General features: G+C 35.3%; 1 protein-coding gene across 2 annotated transcripts in view; it reads right to left on the reverse strand.

Moving 5' to 3' along the window:
• Nucleotides 1-21,226, reverse strand: part of Themis (thymocyte selection associated) — a 218,005-nt gene that overhangs the window by 114,268 nt on the left and 82,511 nt on the right. For both annotated transcript variants that reach the window (XM_058581016.1, XM_046449101.2), the window contains exon 4: nt 9,449-10,497. In XM_058581016.1, coding sequence (XP_058436999.1) covers nt 9,449-10,497 — 1,049 coding nt within the window. The remainder of the gene's footprint in view (nt 1-9,448; nt 10,498-21,226) is intronic.

The raw sequence follows: 21,226 nt of genomic DNA on the forward strand, positions 1-21,226 counted from the left end.
TGTAAAGCACTTATGATAAACACTGCAAAAAAAAAAAAAAAAAAAGAAAAGAAAAATTTAATCACTGTAGTGTAAGGAAACCAGGACCTCATGATACTCTAGGAAATGGGGTATTTCAAAAACGAGGTTGTGCTCCACTGTGTCATTTGCTACCTAGTGTCAAAGTAATATAAAGACCAAAAAGTAACCATAAAATTTGGCAGCTCAGCAGTGTGTGGTGGCACACACCTATAATCCCAGTGAGGAGGCTGAGGCAGGAGGATCAAAAGCATGGTGCCAGCCTCAGCAACTTAGCAAGACCCTAAGCAATTTAGAAAGACCCTGTCTCAAAATAGGAATTAAAAAGAGCTGAGGGTGTAGCTCAGTGGTAAAGCACCCCTGGGTACAAAAAAAAAAAAAAAAAGAGAGAGAGAGAGAAAAAAGAAAAAAAAATGGCCTCTGAGTCTCAGTGGTAACCAGGATGCATATATACCTATCAGCCTCAATTTCTTTATCTGAAAAAAGGAATAATAACATCATCCATTTCACAGAGCTGTGTGGAGGATTAAACTAGAGGATAATACATGCAACCACCTGGCATAGTGCCAACAACAGAGGAATCAAGAAAAGCTCACTCAAAAGGGGGCAGCTGGGGTTTCTATAGCAGAAATTGTGATCAGTCTGGATCACAGATTTTAGGATTGAACATGGAATGCTTGCCAAGTCTGCAAAAGAGAATTTGGTTGAAGCAACATATAGAATGCATAGGAAATGAAGAAATGATTAAAGCTTAAAAGAGAAGTTAGAACCAAAGTCAATGGCCGTCGGAATGTCTAACAGAAGGGCTAGGGCAGTGCCCATCTTTGGATAACAACTGAGAGAACACATCTTACCCATGTGACTGTGTTTTACCCCATTTTAACAATAGAAATTGTGGACTTTTTAAACATTAATTAAGATTTTAAAGCATTTGAAAACAAACTTGTATTAAGGACAAGTGTATATAAAATAATGTCACAAGTTAGAATAGCATTCTTTTCAATTACACTCTGAGAATTCTTGTTTATTGCTTTTATATACTGAATGACTATAATTTTATAATCAACCCTTTTCAAGTTGTACATGTACATATAGAAATGAATTAATATTATACTTCTCATTGATTCTAACATATTAAATGATCACCATTTGGTTAATTTTGTAGTTACTACCTTTCTGATTTTATAGATTTCTTTTTTTTTTCTCTTCTCATCATAACTAAAATTAGTTTTGTAATTGACTCATGGTAAATATCTTTCTTGACAGCATATCCTACAAAGTAGCTAACAGTAACCTGTTACATTAGCATGTAACTTGATGGTTAAATAAAGGATAGAAGCTTTCAGAGACATCATAATGGTTAGGGTCTGGATGAAAATATATGAAAAACTGTTCAAGACTATAAAAGACTGGCTGAGAGATTTTCCTTAAATAATACATGCATGAATCATTTCTCTATGAATTTTTAGAGCACATATGGGCCCTTGGTCTCTTAAATTCAAAGTTCATTTTTATTTTCTACTGTCTTTTATTTTTAAGACAATTTCCTTCAAGTTTTCTCCTTTTCAAAATTTGGGTGAAAGTACTGATTTTTGGAAACATATCCCTATGCATTCTTTCATAGACAACTAATGTTCATTTTTCTATCCTAACACTTACCCATAAAAATGCATAAATATTTTCACTGATATAGGCCTGACATCAATGAAAATTATCACCAGGAGATTGAAAGTAATAGTTGGCTTGCAAGAACCTAGGAAGTTACAGCAAAATTTATACGCTCCCATATATAGTTTGTACCTTATCAATTTATTTAAAAGTAAGTTTTTATTCTAAAATAAATTCAAAACTCATAAATACAGTAAAATCAGATAAATCAGTTTCAAAAACTGCAAAGCCAGCTGGAATTCACCTCTTCTACTTTTCTCCAATCTATTTTGTTTTTTTTCAAAACTGAAAGAATTAAAGTGAATGCAGTGAGCTCAAAGAACATAACCTAAATACCTAGTAAACCCACACTCAATTCATTGTTGCCAGCACTAAAATTCCTACTTGATTGATTATTGGCAATTCAATGCTCTCAATTCATACACGCTGTTCCTGGAGTCCTAGGCCAGAAGCCTGACTTGGGCTCCAACAAATGAAGTCCAGTCATTTGCTCCAAAAATCAAACAGAAAAGGTAATGGTGAAAAACACATGAAAGGAACTTTAACCAGTATAACTACATCAGGGAGACAAAGAGTCCTCCCTCCTTAGTCTTGACCTTGAGGGGTTGAAAACGTAAAATAAATAAATAAATAAACAAAAATTTCAAACAAACAAAAGAAAATGACTTTGAGGTTTTATGGAAAGGGGAGTGAGGGAAGGGTTGACGTTTGCATAGCTGGTGGCTTTGCACAGATGGCAAAGCAGGTCATTGATCAGTTATGGTCTGGCCCATCATTATCTTGGGATAATTGGGGAGTGTCAGAGAAAAGAAAGTTACTATTGCCTCAGGGGAGGGGATGCTAGCTTTCACTCAGAGAAAAGGAAATAGATGCAAAAATTGGAGGCAGACATGCCTAGTCTTTAATTCCTCGTTTAGTCCCCAACTGGACACTTGCTGGTGAAATCGAAGAGTCTAAGTCCTTGTTACAATACATGCATGAAACATTCTAAACTTTGTTTTTGCTGCTGGTCATTTCAAACAAAGGATTTCTATGTCATGGAAATTTAAGAAAATGCAAATTATTCTAATTGTCTTAAAAGCCAGAAATCTAATGCAAAGTAATTTACTGCAAATTACACACATTTTGCTAATTTACTGGGAAAACATTTTTTTAATTCACATTTTTCTGTGCTAACAAGAAATAATCATTAAAATTTAAAATATGGAAATCACCATTTGGTGGTATTTTAATTCTTGACACTGCAGATAAAGGGTAGAGAAACAGTATTAACTAAAATTTTTCATCACCACTCCTGGGTAAGAACATTCTCAGTTGTTTGAAAGCTCAAAGAGGGCCAATATTCAATCATCCCAGAATAAAACAATGTTCTTTAGACATGAATTCTTCAGAGAAACTTAGTGTTTGTTTGTTAGTTCTGTGACTTGTTCATTGTTTTTTTTTAATTCTTTTAAAATCAGATAATATTTCTAGTTTTTTTTTTCATTTAAAGCTCCCTTAAAATAGTCTTTTTAGTTATTCAGCGAGGAGTGTGAACATAAACCATGTCACATCTAGAGCAAAACTTTAAAAATTGGGACTACTCTGTCACTCCTAAAAGCACAAGAGGAACTTATAAATATTCTGTACATTCCATTGGGCACAGATTTCTACCTGGAAGGTTTCAGTTATAACTCAAGCTTGGCCAGTTCTCAGCCCAGCACTGCCTTTGTATTTGTGCTCTGCCCTGTCCTCCCAGCCTGCCCACTGTAACTGGCTGTTTACAGTCCATGCTATTTCCTAGACCAACCTCAGGCAACTCAAAAACCATGATTTATTAATCTGTATATGTCATGCCCTAATGCTGAAATTGTATCTTGCAGTTTAAATCTGTTGCTTTTTAAAAGTAAGCTCCAAAGTCACCTTTATTTTTCTCTTTCCCAGATTCAAATATCCAATTTTTAAGCTTGTCCACAGTCCATTTTCATTGCTTATGGACTTTGAAAAATCGGTATAATCTTCTTTGTTTTGAGGGAAAACAGATTTGCAGCATGTATATTAGAGCAAGAGCCTGCAGAAGCTCAGAGGCAGTGAAAAGTTCACACTCCATGTCTTTATACCATACTCAGTTAATAAAAACAAAAATAAATTGCATCAGTTGTGACCGAATCCTATCAATAACAAATGAATGGAGATAACACTCTTTTCTATTCTCTACTGATCTAGATTCAGCCCAGGAGTGTGGCCTTTCTCAACACATTTCAGCCACTCTAAGTGTCACAGCAGATCAGATGCCATGTTTGGGTACCAGCAGCAGCTGTTAAAGTGCTCTTTCTGCTCCTCCCAGGAACCATAGCCCTCCTTCTGCCTTTCTCTGCTCTCACTCTAATTCTGGTACAAGTTTCTTTTCTGCTTATTGCACAGTGCCTTGCCATCACTGCCTCTCTTGCTCTTTGCTTTAATGTCTCCTGTGGGTGTTCTTGTCCAACAGAAATCTAGAAATTCTAGCAACAAAGTGGACACTTGGGTATTAAATGGCCAAACAGAGTTAGTGAAATGCAAGATTTCTGGTCCCAGCTGCAGTCTCTGAAGACATGGAATATCTCATCTTTCAACCAAAGGTTTGTTTTTCTATCTGGTTGTAGGTCCTTTCATCAGAATACAGAAGTTACATTTCTCCTGTGGGGTACTCAGAAGTCATGGCCATATATATCCACGACAAGCAAAAGCCCCAGTGAGGATCTGTTCTTCCAAACTACCTGAAACAACTTCTGACACAGAAACTAACCTTCAGGAAGGAGAGTCTACCCACAACATTCCTATGTTATTCAGCTAGGAGTGTGATTTCAGGCATAGCTTTGTTTATTTAGCCATTCTGTGAGCACGATTTTAGGCACAGCTTCCTTCATTTAGCTACTCTGTGATACTGTTTCCATCTGATTAAAAATCCACATTCACTGTGTTTAAAAATACAATTTCTATATTATTTCCTATACCTAAAGAAAATTTGGGGGGTCACTTGGAATAATCTGAAAACTTTATTTAGATTCCATGCCTGTTTTCCCAAACAGTGGTTACATTTAAAAAATAATAAAATCCTTCCATGTAAAACTGCAAAGGCCTCGAGGGAGGCTGTCATTTCTTCTGGTATTTAGGATCCTACCCTCACCTGCATCTACCCACACTTAAATAATAAAAGTCTCTCCCTCTCTCCACGACAAGCAAAAGCTCCAGTGAGGATCTGTTCTTCCCTCTCTCCCTCTCTCCCCCATCCTTCTCTTTCTCTTATTTAGGAATTGCTAAAGTTAAGAGAATAGTTGGTTGTAGATTCTTCTTAATCTTAGCTTGAAAAACAATCCTTTCTATTGCATAAAATTCTTTTTTTTAAGAGAGAGAGAAAAGAGAGAATTTTTTAATATTTATTTTTTAGTTTTTGGTGGACACAACATCTTTATTTTATTTTTATTTGGTGCTGAGGATCGAACCCAGCGCCTCACACATGCCAGGCAAGCGCGCTACCCGCTTGAGCCACATCCCCAGCCCCTGCATAGAATTCTTATAACCTGTCCTCTGGTAGTCTTAATTTCCAAACATAACTGGAAACATATATCTGATATAGGTAAATTTGGCTAAGTGCATTTTAGATTCTTACTCTTAGACTGCCCATGCATCTGTCCTGGTACTTAGCAATGCAAGAAATGACCTAAAGTTAATGATCTATTAGAAAGGCAAATATATAATAAAGCATCTTCTATAATTTTCTATGCATGTGAAAAAGTATTTTAATGAACTATATGAATCTGAATATTTAAACTCTTAATAACCTTTACAAATAGTTGTTTGAATTTAAAGCAACGTTCCATATGCAACCCAAAACCTTAGAAGCTTGTTCCTAATAGCTGCTTCCTGCCTATAAAGCATAAAATAAAGTTCTATCCAATCACTTCAAATCCATACATGTTAGAAAAGCTTTAATGCAGTTATCAGAAGAAACATAAAAGAAATATATGAAAGGGTGACTTTGTGATAATAAGAAATAGTTGGTCATAAGACTTTTTTGAGTAGATTATGCAAGAACTAACATCTTCTGTTTGTATTCCTAAAAATGATCCACTAAGCAGATTCCTATCTGCATGGTGAGAAGAATCATCTAAAATGAGACAATCAGTATGTCTGAACACAGGTAAATTATAGCATCCTCTGACATTTTAAAGTGATTTCAGATAAAATATAGTGCTTTATTTACTACATTAGAATTTATGGAGCTAACCATAAATAGGAGTAGTATATTCTTCTCAACTCTCTGATAATTCTCAATCAGAGCAAGGATCCCCTGATATTCCTGACTTACAGACCTCTATCTCCTGCTATACAATTTTTTGGGACAATATCTGCTCTGACAATTTACACTAAAAATGTGCTCCTTTTTACTTCAACCAATGTTAAAGATATTGTAATAAAATATAAATCTGCTTTCTTTGTCACAGACCAGTTCTTTAAGTGTGGAGTCTATACCATCTTGTATTAACTCCTTTGACTTTAGACTGTAACTCAATTTTTTCAAGCTGTTTGTCAAATGAAAATGGCTCCAGGAGCTTTTAACATCTTAACAACTCTTTAAAAACTCCAGTTAGTATTTTCAATAGTGGGACTCAGAACTGGACACCAAGAATCCACATGGGGGGCTGACCAAGAAACAAGCAGTTAGAAATTATTCAGTTGATCTGGAATTCAACATACATGTTAGTCAAAGACTGTATTCACTTAATTTTAGTAGCCTAGACATAACATTGTTGTTTTGTCAATTTATCTCCTAATAAAATACTTAGCTGGGCAGGAAGCCGAGGCAGGAAGACTGCAAATTCAAAGCCAGCCTCAGCAATTTAGCAAGACCCTGTGTCAAAGAAACAAAAAAAAAAAGGTGGTGGGATGGGGTACTGGGGATGTGAGTCAGTGGTTAAGCACCCCTGGGTTCACTCCCTGCTACCAAAATAAATAAAATAAAATACTTAAATCATTTTCACTTGTCAAAGGACAGTGTTTTTAAAAATTTAACCAATTATTTCTCTAAGAATGCTTTCTGGATGGCATATAGGATTTTCGATCTCTTTTTTTCTGATTATAGGAGACACCTATTATTTTGTATTTCCTAATCTTCACATACTATAGTTTCAGCATTTCTATTATTTGAAGAAATCAGACCTCACTTTCTTCCCTCCTTCTATGATTTGAATGTTTTCGCTCCCTCCACAATGTGTTAGAAACTTAGTCACCAACACAATAGTGTTTGGAGGTGGGGCTTAATGGGAGATGCTTAGGTAGGTCTTGAGAGCTCTGCCTTCAAGGATGAATTAATGTCCCTATAAAAAAGGGCCTACAGGAGTGAGTTCTCTCTCTTCTGCTCTTCTCTCTATGAAGATAAGACATTTCTCCTCTCTGGAGGATGCAGCAAGAAACAGCCTTCTTGAAACCAAAGAACAAACCCACTGGCAACTTGATCTTGGACTTCTCAAACTTCAGAACTATAAGGCAAACTTTTTGTTCTTTAAAAATTACTTAGTATGTAGTTTTCTGTTAAAGTGACACAAATACTAATACTAAAACACCTATCAATCTTACTTCTGATAAGGGTACCCAATAAATTTATTAAATCAGGAGACAGGTATTTGATCCATCCAACATCCTTCTCCCTTTAAAATTCCAGCTACATAATAACATGACATTCTTTTCTAGTGATAAAACCATGAAATATCAGATGCAAAAACTCCCAGAAGTTGTGTCACATGTGAACAAAATTAGACTGGAAAAGTAAAATCAAAGTGTAAAGTAAAATAAGGACCATTCTAGTCATTTTCAAGACCCTGGTTCCAATTGATTCTGAAGATGAGCTATACCCCTTGGTTCTCCATGGACACATGGGCTAATAAATTCATACAAGAACAACAATTTAAAAAATTTCTTTCCAATAGAACAAATCCTTATAAACAGACATATATATTTTGCCAAGAATTTTACTTATTTCTTCCTCCGTACTTTATAATACATAAGTTATTATTATTGTAGTAAATTACCATAAACCTGGTGGCTTAAGTAACATAAATGTATTGTCTTCTTACAGTTCTGTAGGTCAGAAGTCTGACATAGGTCCCATTGGCTCAAACCAAGGTGTCATCAACTGTATTCATTCCTCTCTGGAGATTTTTTGAGAAGAATCCATTTGCCTGTCTTTTCTAGCTGTTGAAGGGCATCTGCATAACCTGGTTCACAGCTCCCTTCCTCCCTCTTCAGAGACAGCAAAACAGTATCTATGAACATCCTTCTGGAGTCACGTATTCCTCTAATTCTGACTTCAACTGGGAAAAGTTCTGCTAAGGATTATAGTCATTAAGTTGGACCTGACTGGATAATTGAGGATAATTTCCTCATCTTAAGGTCCTAAGTTTTAAGCACATGTGCAATGTCCCTTTTGCCATACAATGCAACATATTCACAGGGACTGGACATTTAAGTATATACATCATTGAGTGGGTGGGTCATTATTCTGCCCCTCAACAAAAATGAGGAAAGCATTCCATGTTTTTATTTATATCTTTCCATTCAGTAGTAAATATGTTAGTAGAAGAAGCCTAAGATATACCCTCCACATTAGTAACAACCTACTAATGAAAATTATCTGTGTTTTTGTTTTATTTATTTTTTTAATGACTGAAAAGTATTTTGTAGAAAAGAAAATTTCTGTTGGTTTTATTTTTATTTATTTTATTTTATTTTCTGAAAATAAGGTTGATGATCCTTACTGAATTTCCACAGCATACAATCAAAATGCAATCTTTGAGAAGTAGAATTAAAAGTATTCTCATATCCATCTATGAGCCTGGAAGCTCAAGGCTACTATCCTTCCTGAGTATAGAGAATAAACAAGGCAACTCTCTTTGTTTTACTAATTGCCTTGTTTCCCTAAGCTGCTAGCACAACATCTGGCAGAGTGAAATGCACTCCTTCCATACACCATAGAACCACAGCCCTATAAACAACCTGCACATCCTGGTGTAAGGGCAAGTGCATTCCAGGCAGCCAGCAGGCAGTTTTCAACAGGCAAAGACCTCAAGTGGAAATGAAGCTAAACCACCACCCAAACTCTTCAGAGTGGTTATAGACTTGTTAATTCTGTAATGATCTTGTACTGTTGTAATTTTATTGATTTTGCATTTCAATAGAACTGTTAAAGATGACAATTCTAAGATAGGCAAAATGTGGGCAGATGCTCACATTCTCACACACAGTTCTGCCAAGATATTTTTATATCTTTCTGCACATAAAGCAAAATGAAGACATGTGTTATAGATGCATGTTACCAATAACCACCCAGAAGAAGTGAGTTTATTGTATGCTCATTTCCTGGATGAAGTATTCAAAAAATTCTACCTAGGAAAAATGAACAGCACTTAAAAAAAAATGCTTCTGAGGCAACTTATTAGGCATTCTTAATTGCCAAAACCCATTGAAACGGAAATTTGGGCCATCATATCCAAATGTTATCCCTGGTAGTTCTAATCAGTACAGAATCATGCCACATCTACTGGTTAAGCATGAAAATACAAAATACTGTAACAGTTTACCCTCTGTTAATGTTCATCCATCCACGGTGCATCAGAAAGTCTCATTTCAAATACTGCATGGAAGAAAGAAAAGCAGACAAAAAGCAAACTCAAAACCGACTTGAAACAAATTGCTTGCCTCAAGAAAAACACTCCAGAAAAAGTCTTCAAAATCACTGTCTTACCTTGGGAGACTTAGGCAGATCCACCGTCCTTTCTTCTGCTAAATTGAGCAGGGTAAACTTCATCTCCTCCACTGAAGGATGTTTGGGAGGGCGGGGTGGGGGGTGCAAGAGAGAACTTTCATATCTCCTCATCATATAATATTGTTCTTCAGTAATCTCTTCCACCAGAGCCCTGACTAAAAGTGGTCCTGTGTCCCTAGACAAATTCCTAACTAACTGAACAGTTATATTCAAGCGACCAACAGGAATTTCCCAACATTCCTTGGGGTTGGCAAAGTCACTGATGAGTAGATAAGAGTCTGTGATACCTTCCTCTAGCTGTAGTCCCGGGGTAGCTGCCAAAATGTCCTCTTCGATGGAAAGATCTCTCACAGACACCTTCACATTGAAGGGCAAACGGAACTGTTTACAGAGCTCAGAAATCTGGTACTGTTTCTTGTCATGAATCACCTCTACGAAACCTCCTTCCATGTACAGAGGGAGTAGGGCTGCCTCATAGGACTTTTTGAGGATCTTTTCACAGGCCAGAACGTTCACCACTTTTTTTATTCCCTCACAGAGAACTTCAGTTGTCTCTGAATGATGCACTAGAAACTGGTCCCCAATGAATACAGAGGACAGCTCCTCATGAGGAGGATGAAAGGCTTTGGTGGCCACCACGTGCAGAGGCTCCTTTTCACTCTTAGCTATCTCTAGGTCATAGGCAGTCGGGAACTCCCGAGGTCGCCGCTTGAATTTGCCTTTGTAGCTAGTGGGGATCAAAAAGTGTCTCTTAGGAAAATTGCTTCTGATTTCCGAAGCTAAGATCCTTGAAGCCTGGTACTTTTTGTGGATCACGATGGTTTTTCCAGGCTTTAAAACACTTCTGGACAGCTGATTTCCTTGAGGTGCTTCTATGACTTCAGCCACTATAGGAAACTCTTTGCTGGTCATTTCAAACAGATCTTCTGTAGATAACAGCTGAAGAAACCAGTTTGTATCATAAGAGTCAGTAATATCTTTGACTTCAACATCTAAACTGGGGAGAAGTCGGACTATATCTTTTCGAACTGAAAAGAAAAAATAATTTGTACATAAAAATGTTTATCAGAAGTCACTCTCCTAGCGTCATAGATCAAATTCATTTAGAAGAAATAAGAATTAAAAGGATTATAATATAACTTATGTGTGGACTTATTTTTTTAAAACTTTTAACATGAAAGAAATCGAATATAAAACTAACACCTGAAAACCTAGGTTCAGCTTAAGAAACAAACATTAATCAATTTCTTGGCACCCTATAACCTCATCAGAATCACGTCTTCCTCAATGCTACCTGTGGGTAACCATTTTCCTGATTCTAGTGTTAATCACTGCTATGTTTATACTTAAAGTTTTATGACACATAACCCAACGATATAGATGTGTGTGAATATGCATATAATGTATATGGGTGAATATAATGTATTTGATTTAAGGCATGTTCTTGAGGTTCAAACTTTATATGTAAAAATATTAAAGAAGAAAGTTTTAGTACTTCCAGTAAACTCCTTCACATATAAGGCCCAAGACATACATTCTTTAAATAAAATTCTATCCTTGGGACTAAGATAACATTGAAAAATCATGAATTATAAGGTACTTAAGATTAATATATGGAAATGGATATCAAGATGCAATCTTTTTCCAATTCCAGAGTTAATTTCTTTTTCTACCAGTGCTATATTATACCTGGATAGAAAAAGGGTGGTACAGATGGGTCACAGTCAGGGGAACACTTAGGAGCCCTAGGTTTACTGGTAGGTGCTTACTTATCAATGTGTCACTAGGAAAAATGAGTTTCTGTGTTCTTTCCAAGAAGTCTTTTTTGAGACTACAGAGATGCTTAAAATAGCATCAAAAAATTATTTATCTGTTCTTCATGTACTACCCACATAGTATCACTGTAACAGACTTGAATTAAAAATAAAGTTATGTGTTAGTATTAGCAAGATTTTGTAATAGGTTGTTTTCTTGACAATTTTCTAACACAAGTTTCATAGCATTTTAATCAACCAATACTGTCTTTCAATATTCTTTCTTCCTTAAATGTTGTAGAAAATGAACAACTTGGAAAACTTAAAAGAAACTATTTTCTCTTATAAACATTACTTGTTATTACCTTTTATAATATTAACTGTTTATAAGTATCTGAAAACACTCTGTCATTTGTGTTATATGGTCTGATTAATAGTTTGTGAAGACAATGTAAAAAGGTATTGTTTTATTTTTTTGAGAAGAAAAAATAAAAATTTATGGTCGTCTATAGACTGAAGTTCTATAAAAATGGTAAATATTCTTTTATTTTTAGAAAGGAAGGGGAAGGCTGGGAAGCATTTCTTCCCTTAATCAGTTCATTGTATAAAATTTTGTATCCTTTGACTTTTGGGATTGTCATCACAGGTTCCCCTGAACACTACAGCAATTTTAGTAACTAAAATTTTGTTATTTGGATCAAAATGAACTAGGTGTAAGAATTTTAAAGCTGATGGGCATCATAGGCTCAAGATTCCTCAAGTGCAGGGAACATCTAGAGAATAGCAGAATAAATGCCATCCAGGACTTTCCAGGATTTCTCAATTAGTTTGTCAGATCATGCAGGCCCTGATGCAAGCTAGATCCCAAAGTAGCTATGCTCAGTGGGAGCTGTGTGCCTTGAGTTCCCTTATTACCTTTGCATGATTTTACTGATGCCAGAAAATGCCCCCAGGACAAAGTATCTGAACTTGGTTTCTGTATCCAATAACTGACCTATCTGCAAAACTTCTGTTCCTACACAAATAAGTAATGGTACATATTTTATGTCACATCACCTATTAATAGCATTTGACAAAGTAGATTTGACTCCCTCTTTTTGACATATTTCCCTGTTATCGTACTTGTGATTTTTCTCAGGTTTTTTTTCTAGTTTCTTCTCTTTCCATACCACCCATGCACCACTCACACACACGCCATTTAGTATGTCTTTATTCTTTTCCTTTCTCTTCCTACACTTACACCTACAGTAATTTTATAGAATCTCATCTTTTTAAATATCATCTATATTCTTTTGACTCCGCAAAGTATAGCTCTAATCAAATCATTCTCTTGAATCCCAAGATCTTCTATTTAAGATCTTCACTTGGACATGTAGTAGATGTCTCAAAATTAGTGCACCCTGACTGAAATCTGATCTCCCCTACCAACGCACACACACAAAAAAATTGACTATCTGGTACTTTCTCTATATTAGTTATTGGGAATTCTTTTCTCCTTCTTCAGTTCATAAATCTTAGGGATATCTTTAAATTTCCTCTTTTTCTAACATCTGTAGCCCCTTACATCTGCTCTACCCTGGTCTATACCTGTTATGGTTTAGATGTGAGGTGTTCCCCAAAAGCTCATGTGCAAGACAATGAAAGAAGCTTTGGAGGAGAAATGATTGGGTTCTAGCCTTAACTTAATCAGTGAATTAATCCCTAATGGGATTAATTGAGTGGAGATTGGAGGCAGGTGGGGTGTGGCCGGTGGAATCAGTCCATTGGGGGCGTGGTATGGGGTATATATTTTGTATCTGGAGAATGAAGTCTCTCACTCTCTCTGCTTACTGATCATCAAGTGAGCTTCTTCCCTCTGCCACAATCTTCTGCCATGATGTTCTGCTTTACCTCGAGCCCTGAGGAAATGGAGCCATCTATGCACTAAGACCTCTGAAACTGTGAGCCCTCAAATAAACATTTTCTCCTCTACAATTGTTCTGGCCAGGTCCTTTAGTCACCACAGTGAAAAAGCTAACAAAACAATACCACATTATTTCTGACTTGCTTTATTGCAAAGATTTACTCAACAGTCCCCTTACAGTGAGATCTCAAAAGAGTGACTAGAGAGTCTTTTTAAATGCTAATCAATTGTTTCTACTCTGGGAGACTGAAGCCAGAGGATCCCAAGTTCAAAGCCAGCCTTAATCACATAGCAAGACTCCATCTCAAAATAATAAAAAGAATATTTTGTCTGTCATAATATCCATTGTTAGACCCACATGTCAATTACTTCACTTATAATAAAAGCCAATGTCCTTACCTGGCCACTTGGATTGCATTTGCTACTATGTTGCCTCACTCTACCTCACTGCTCTCTTTCTTACTTCCTTGCTATTAATCAGATTTTTACGTGGCCTGTTGCCTCTGTCTGCTACATCCTTCAGCCAAATATGTTCATGGCCAGCTCCATTTTCTCTTCAAATCTGCTTAAATATCATCTTGTCAATCAGACCTACTTTCTTTCTTTTTTTTTTTAGTGCATTGCAGTTATACATAATAGTGGGATTCATTTGGAGACCTACTATTTTTTTTAACATTTCTTTTTTAGTTGTAGGTTGACACAAAACCTTTATTTTATTTATTTCTTTTTTAATGTGGTGCTGAGGATTGAACTCAGAGCCTCATGCATGCTGGGTAAGCACTCTACCTCTGAGCCACAATCCCAGCCCCTTAAGACCTACTCTTAATAGTCTATTTAAAAACACAAACATCCTGCCCTTTGTAGGACTATTGTTTACCATGTTACCATGCACCTTCAATTATTCCATATAACTTGCTTATTTATTATGACATTGCCTATTATTTGTTTACTAAATTGGAACATGTGTTCCCCAGGGGCAGAAGTCTTTGTTTTGTTTATCAGTATATCATTGTCTAGAATGGTGCCTGGCCATAGTAGATATTAAATATATGAATTTAATGAATTTTTAAAAATTGTCAGCACAACACACTCAAGTGAGAGTTGAAAGAAATGATCTGGTAAACAGTATGAATTCCATTGAGGAGAAAAAGGTTTCCACTGTTAAAAACTCCTGCTATACATCATAGCATATTTGCATATTTCATTTAAAACATATCTTTAATATTATATTTTATCTTACTTAGTAACCTATTCAATAAATAGTTATATTGTTGAATTTCTACAAAATAATAGAGCTATTAAGGACTGAAATAGGGGCAGAGTAAAGTCTTTTTCACCCAAGGTTTTATTTTTCAGAAAAAAAAAAAAAAAAAAAAAGAAAGAAAACATTAGAAAAAGTCATGTTGTATGTCCCTAAAAAGAAGATTCACTACAAGGCAAGAGCACATGCAGTCAAAATCCACAATCTTCTCAGGTCCTTCAGAAAACTGAAGTCACAGGACAACCCCAACCCCCCAAACTAGACAGTAGATGAACACAGAGAGTCTCACCCAACTGGGAGCAGAAACCACTGCTGGAGCCCAGCAACTAGTAACACATAAAGGATAACCGACTAACTGCTAGAAGTTAAGTGTATATTTGCTTGAGAGATCAAAAGCAGTGTGAGCCATGCTTAGGAGGACCTCCCACACTTCCCTGAGTCTTACTTCCAGGAGACCCACCAAGTTCTCAGGGTGAAGACTGAAGAAAAATCCCCTCCCCTGTGCTTTTGGTAGGGTGAGGGGAAATACAACCATTCTAAAACACCCAAAGCACTCTGATCTCCTTTAAAAGAAAAAAGAAAAAAAAAAAAACTTTCCTCAAAAAATACTACTTTACCACAGCCTAACCAGCTTATAGAATTTTACCAGAACCTAACCAACATGGGAGAAAGGAATCAGCCAACCTCAGCTACCTCCAACCTCTGTATGGAGAAAGAAATACCTAACTTCAGCCTCCTCTATACTCCTACAAGGGGAGGGGAAAACCCAACTCCAGCCCCTGCTAGCCACTTTGCCCCTGGTAATGGAGAGAAAAAATACTAAGAATAACTTATAAAGGTCACATTCTAGATGTGCAGGCTCATTAAATCACTGGAACCTAATTATAAGATTATAGGATGCTCCTCCCAAAATTGATGGCCACATCAACAGGGTTTCTGTGTATTAACAGTGTATTTCCAATTGAAAGAATGACATTCAAGAGCCTATTTAAGAAGGAGTGTTTAAGGAAATACAACAAGGGAGATTCAAAACAAGACACTAAGAAATTTTAGTCTCTCACACCTATAGCTATAGTAAATTGTAAAAAGAGCCTAACTCCTAGTCAGATAATCATAAAACTTCACTCTGAAAGGTTGTTTAAATTAGTTTCTTCCACCTGAATACCTGAATCATCCTGCTTGTCTGACTTTCCACAAAAATAAATTAATTAATTAAATTAAATTACAAGGTATATTAAAAGGCAAAAGTCACAGTCTGAAGAAACAGAGAAGATATCAAAACCAATTTCAGATATATAACAGATTTAATATATGATTAATATGCTAAAGACTATTATGATAAAAATGGGACACTAAAGAAGAAAAAAATGGGTAGTGTAAGTAGAGAGATGAAAACTCTATAAAAGAAAAAGAAAAAAAGAAATGATAATAGCCGAGTGTGATGGCACACATTTGTAATCCCAGCTACTGAGGAGGCTCCTGGGGCAGAAGGATAGAAAGTTCAAGGCCAGCCTGGACCACATAGCAAGACCCTGCCTCTAAAGAAAAAACAGTGCTTCAAAGAAGTGATAGAAATTAAAAACATAAGAATAGAAATAAAAATGATTCTGATGGATTATTCAATAAACTAGACACTGCCAAGGAAAGAATCAATGACCTTAAAGATATAACAAAGGAAACTTTCTAAATTGAAAAGAAAAAGAAAAAGGATCAAGCTCTCTCTTTGCTTCCTGGTTACCATATCCTGAGCTGCTTTTCTTCATACCCTTCCACAGTGATGTTTGCCTAACCTCCAGCCTAGAGATTCAGAGTCAGACAACCATGGATTGAACCTCTGAATCCACTAATAAAAATAAACCTTTTCTCTGAAAAAAAAAAAAAAAAAAAGAAAGAAGGAAGGAAAGAACATAAAAGGAAGAAAAAAAAACTTTAAAAATATTCAAGAATTGTGTAACAATTACAAAAGATGTAATAAATGCATTGTGGATGTATTAGAAAGAGAAGGAAGAGGAAAAGGAAGAGTTGAAATTTTTTAATAAGACTAAGAATTTTTTAAAATTAATGGAGCACAGAAAACATTAAGCACAATTAAGTACAAAAAAACTCTACACATAGAAAAATTGTATTCCAACCTCATACAGTGGCACACACCTATAATCCCAGCAACTCTGAGGTGGAGGCAGGAGGATCACAACGTTTTAAAGCCAGCCTCAGCAATTTAGCAAAGCCTTAAGCAACTTAGTGAGACCCTGTCTCAAAATAAAAAAGGATTGGGAATGTGATTCAGTGGTTAAGTGCCCCTTGGTTCAACCCCTGGTATCTGTCCCCCAAAAAAGTTATATTTGAAACCACATAAAACCAAAAACGAAGAGAAAACTTGAAGCCAGAGAAGGTAAAATATCTTACTTAAAGAGGAACGAGTATAAGATACACATTGGAATTATCTCCAGAAATCATGTAGCTAGAAGAATAGAGTGACAGACTTCAAGTGTTGAAAGAAAAAAGAAACAATATTTAGAATTTTATCCAGCTAAATTATCTTTCAAAATACAAAGGAGACATAAAGAATTTCTCAAGCAACAATTCAGAGAATGTTAACAATAGACAATCCGTTCAAGGAAAAGAAAAAAAAAAAAGGTTAGTTCAGACACTCAGATGTACATAAAGAAAGGAATAGGGTTAGAGAGAAATAAATGAAGAAAAAATAAGATATTTTATTGTTTCATTTTTAATTGATCTAACAGGTAATTTCTTGTTAAAAATAATAACAACACCACTATACTGGATAATTACAGCTCAATAAGTGAAGAGAAAAACAACAGTGTTATTAAAGAAAAAAATTGGGAATATTTTATCCTAAAGTACACTCACTACCCATGAAATTATTTGTGTTGTTTGAAAATGGATTTAGATTAATAAATGTGCATTACAAACTCTAGGGCAACAATTAAAATACAAGAGTTTTTTTGTTTGTTTGGTTGGTTTTTTGTTTTAAATGGCATAATTAATAGGCTTTGATTTTAAACTATAATACATTTAATTTTTGTGGAAAATATTATTATATCTAGGGAACTCACCTCGAGAAGAATAAAGAAACCAACACACTTTTTGTTCTGTTTTTGTTAAGAAATGGTAAGTTACACTCTCCTATAAAAATAATTAAAAAGTAAAATGGGTAAATAATAATCTTTAATAAATTGATTAAAATTTTAGATTACCACTACTTACATTTTGGTATGTGTAGTTCTAGTGTGTGTGTGTGTGTATGTGTGTGTGTGTGTGTTATGAATTTTTAAAGCAATCAATCATGTACCATTTTACAATTGGAAAAATATAATCTCTCCACAAAAAGGATACATAGGGAATATAAGCTAAATTAGAAAATTTTCCAAAAAAATTCTCTTTGACTCCAGTGATAGAGATAAGAAGTTGCAACTCAGATGGTGAGACATTCAGGAAGGAATTTATTACATATTTTCCAGTTTTAAAATAAACTGAAAGAAAAGCAAAGTACAATTATAGAACCTTAATTTAGACTTCCAGAATCTCCTTGGGGTGGGAGGACATCAACTGTCTGGACAGGGTTTGTTTTCTGGTTCTCTAAAGAGAGCACCTGAGAACAATTATTTCCATTCCATCCACTCTAACAAGGTACCATTGCTTTCCCCCTTATTCTGCTGAGTCATTTCACTAAACTGTATCTTTCTGCTCGTTCTTCAGGGGAAGTCCCTTCACACTGTGGACAAGTGTTAACCATAATGTGGGGCTCTTCTTCATTGCAACTCTTAGCTAAGTTTGAGTTTTGAAAATCCCACTAAAAATTATCTTTGAAAAGAAAATAGAGGAGTTATTTTAAACTTCCTGTTAAGCAGTTGGTTTCCTTGAATAGGTTATATTCACTCATAGGATATCTCAGTCCCAACTCAGCACAAGAGGGTCTATTCTTCACTATTGAGCCTAAATTAGTATAAAACTGGAAATCTGCAAAGGCATTTTCATACAAATCTTGAAGGCATGATGATTATTTCTACGTACTTTTTTTTCTAAACAACTTTTATAAATTTTAGCCCTCTCTTCTCCCAACTCTGGTCTCTCTTACATTATTATTTAATAGTATTCATGAGAATCTAGTAGTTGCAGATTTTTGTTTTTTTAAGTTGTAAGACAGAATAGGTAGTGGGTCCCAATTAAGCCTTTTTTTTTTTTTAATATAAAGCCAGTCCATGAAGTTAACCTGTAGAAACCTTCCAAACATTCCAGTCAACTCCTTTGTCCTAGGGAGGAGGAAAAAGAGAAATGGGAAAAGGGAAGCTATTCAGATCTGAGTGAAAACCAGAGACCCAAGGGCTAACTAACAACCTTCACACTTTTCCATTACATGTTTAGCATAATTTTGACCAACAGTATTGGTACTTTTCTAATACCTATTTACCACAGATTTTGAACAATAACATTGGTACTTTTCCAATACTTGATTAGCATAGATATTGATCAATGTCCCTTCCCAGTAACTATATAAGCCCCTAGATATTACACTTACTTGGCAACCACCATTGGGTCTCCACTTACCCTGCAGGAGCTCTGTCTTTTACCTCCTCACTTGAAAAATCCTATTCTTTTACACTTCCTCTTCCACTCCTGTGAATTTCATTCTACAAATTCATGAGGTAAGAACCCAGAAGGCAATGCAGTTGGTCTGCTACAGCACTAGCTACACTACAGCTGCAGAGCTGAAAATCCAGTTTCAGTCAGATTTGTCAGTTACTTTTCCAAGACTAGCTACTTATTTTTCTCAAAAGTATTATACATTTGGCTCAGTGCAGGGGCCCATACTTGTAATCCCAGTGGCTGAGGCAGGAGGATTGCAAGTTCAAAGCCAGCCTCAGCAATGTAACAATGCCCTAAGCAACATAGAGAGAACTTGTCTCAAAATAAAAAATAAAAAGTGCTGGGATGTGGCTCAGTGGTTAAGTATCCCTAGATTGAATCCCTGGTACCTCCAAAAAGAAAAGGTATTATAAACTTCATCCTGATTTCTTATGTATTCCATCAGGTTTTTTTTTTTTTTTATTTTTGTATTGCATATTTTTATCACATGGAAGTTATTAGACTTCCTAATAATTTCTGAGTTCTGCATTGTTCCAAACTTTTAAACTAAAATTTATTTTATAGTTAATCTATTTTATATACATTTTCTTAGTGATATTCTGTGAATTATTTTTTTCCATTTATTCACTTTCATTTCAACTTAAGAGAAGCTATACTATGAATTTCCATTTTATATGGTCTCCTCTGGCTCTTCTGCTATTCATATTTTTGAAGAGAGAAAGTTTTTTTAGAGAAATCAGGAGTCATATAAAATGAATATACTTTTTTTTTCTTTTTCCAGGGCAGAGGACCAAACTCGGGGCCTTGGGTGTGCTAGGGAAGTGCTCTGCCACTGAGCTAAATCCCCAACCCCTGTACTTGCTTTTGATATACGTCACTATAACACTACACTGCCTTTCACATTTTCATTGGGTTTTAAATGCTAAGTTGAACTTAAGCATTTTTTCCACTAGGTTATGTACTTCAATATATTTTCCATTGATATTTGTGATGGTTAGTTTTATTTCTAAGCTTGACTAAGCTATAATACCTAGTTACTTAATTAAACACTAGTCTAGGTGCTGGTGTGAAGGCAATTTATAGATGTAGTTAATATCTAAAATCAGTAACCTTTAAAGAAAGAATGTTACCCTCTACAATGCAGGTGAACCTCATCCATCAGTTCAAGGTTAACAGTCAAAACTGAGGTCACCTGAAAAAAAGGAAATTCTGCTTCAAGGATATAGCATTAATTCATGACCAAATCATTAGCCTACTTTCCTGTCAGATAAATTTAGAACTTACCAACTCCCATAACTACATGATCCAATTCTTTAAAATAAGCAACATTGTATATAATAAATAATGTTCTTTATATATAATATTATGTAGATTTGTATGTAAATTTCTCTGAAGAACCCTGACAAATACAATATTAATATTTGGAAGTGAAAAAACAATTACACACATATTTCTGTTAGCAGTAAGTGTGCAGTCTAAAAGAAAGAAACAAAATGGGAGCTTACTTATGTACCTTATGGTTCTGAATTTCATGTCATCACAGTATGTTCATGGATGCATTAGGAAAAGTATCACTAGTAAAAATTCAAACTGTTATAAAAAATTGATATTAATTTGGGATCCATGAAGTTAACATTATGCTTAGCTATTGAAATCATAAGTATGTATAATAATAAATCAAATCTGGACATGATGAGTGAGAAAATATCTTGTTTCTTAAATAGGAGCTTTGTACTGTTCAACATAAATATATATGCACAAACAGAATTTTAGTTTATTTACTCATCCATGTACTTGGTTTACTGAATACTCATTGAACATTTACTACATCTCAATCACTAAAAGCTAAAAACAATTAAAATAAAAAATTTCCTTTATTTTTATAAATTACTGAAAATTATGTTTTACTGTAACAGTGGTCCCTACACCTTCTGGATGTAGCCCTCGTTGCTCTAAGGCTTATTTAAAAAAAATGTTTTTCCTCTCTCCTCCCTTTTCCCCCTCCCTAACAAAATTGGGGAAACAATGTTACCTTTTCTTCTCCTAGTTAATTGCCCTTGAACACACCCACTACAAGAAGGAGATGACTGCTAATGATCTGGGAAGTGCATTTCTCCCAAATTAACAAGATAATCCTGACAGGCATCTGGGTGCCCGCCCTGCCCAAGTCCCTCCTGATTGGGAGAGTCTCAGCCTTTGGGACAGGAGTCCCCTGTGTTTTTTCTTGGCTA

The sequence above is a fragment of the Marmota monax genome, unplaced genomic scaffold, assembly GCF_021218885.2.
Source record: "Marmota monax isolate L192 unplaced genomic scaffold, Marmota_monax_Labrador192_F-V1.1 WCK01_AAM20220418_F8-fsc00030, whole genome shotgun sequence".
Taxonomy (NCBI): Eukaryota; Metazoa; Chordata; class Mammalia; order Rodentia; family Sciuridae; genus Marmota; species Marmota monax.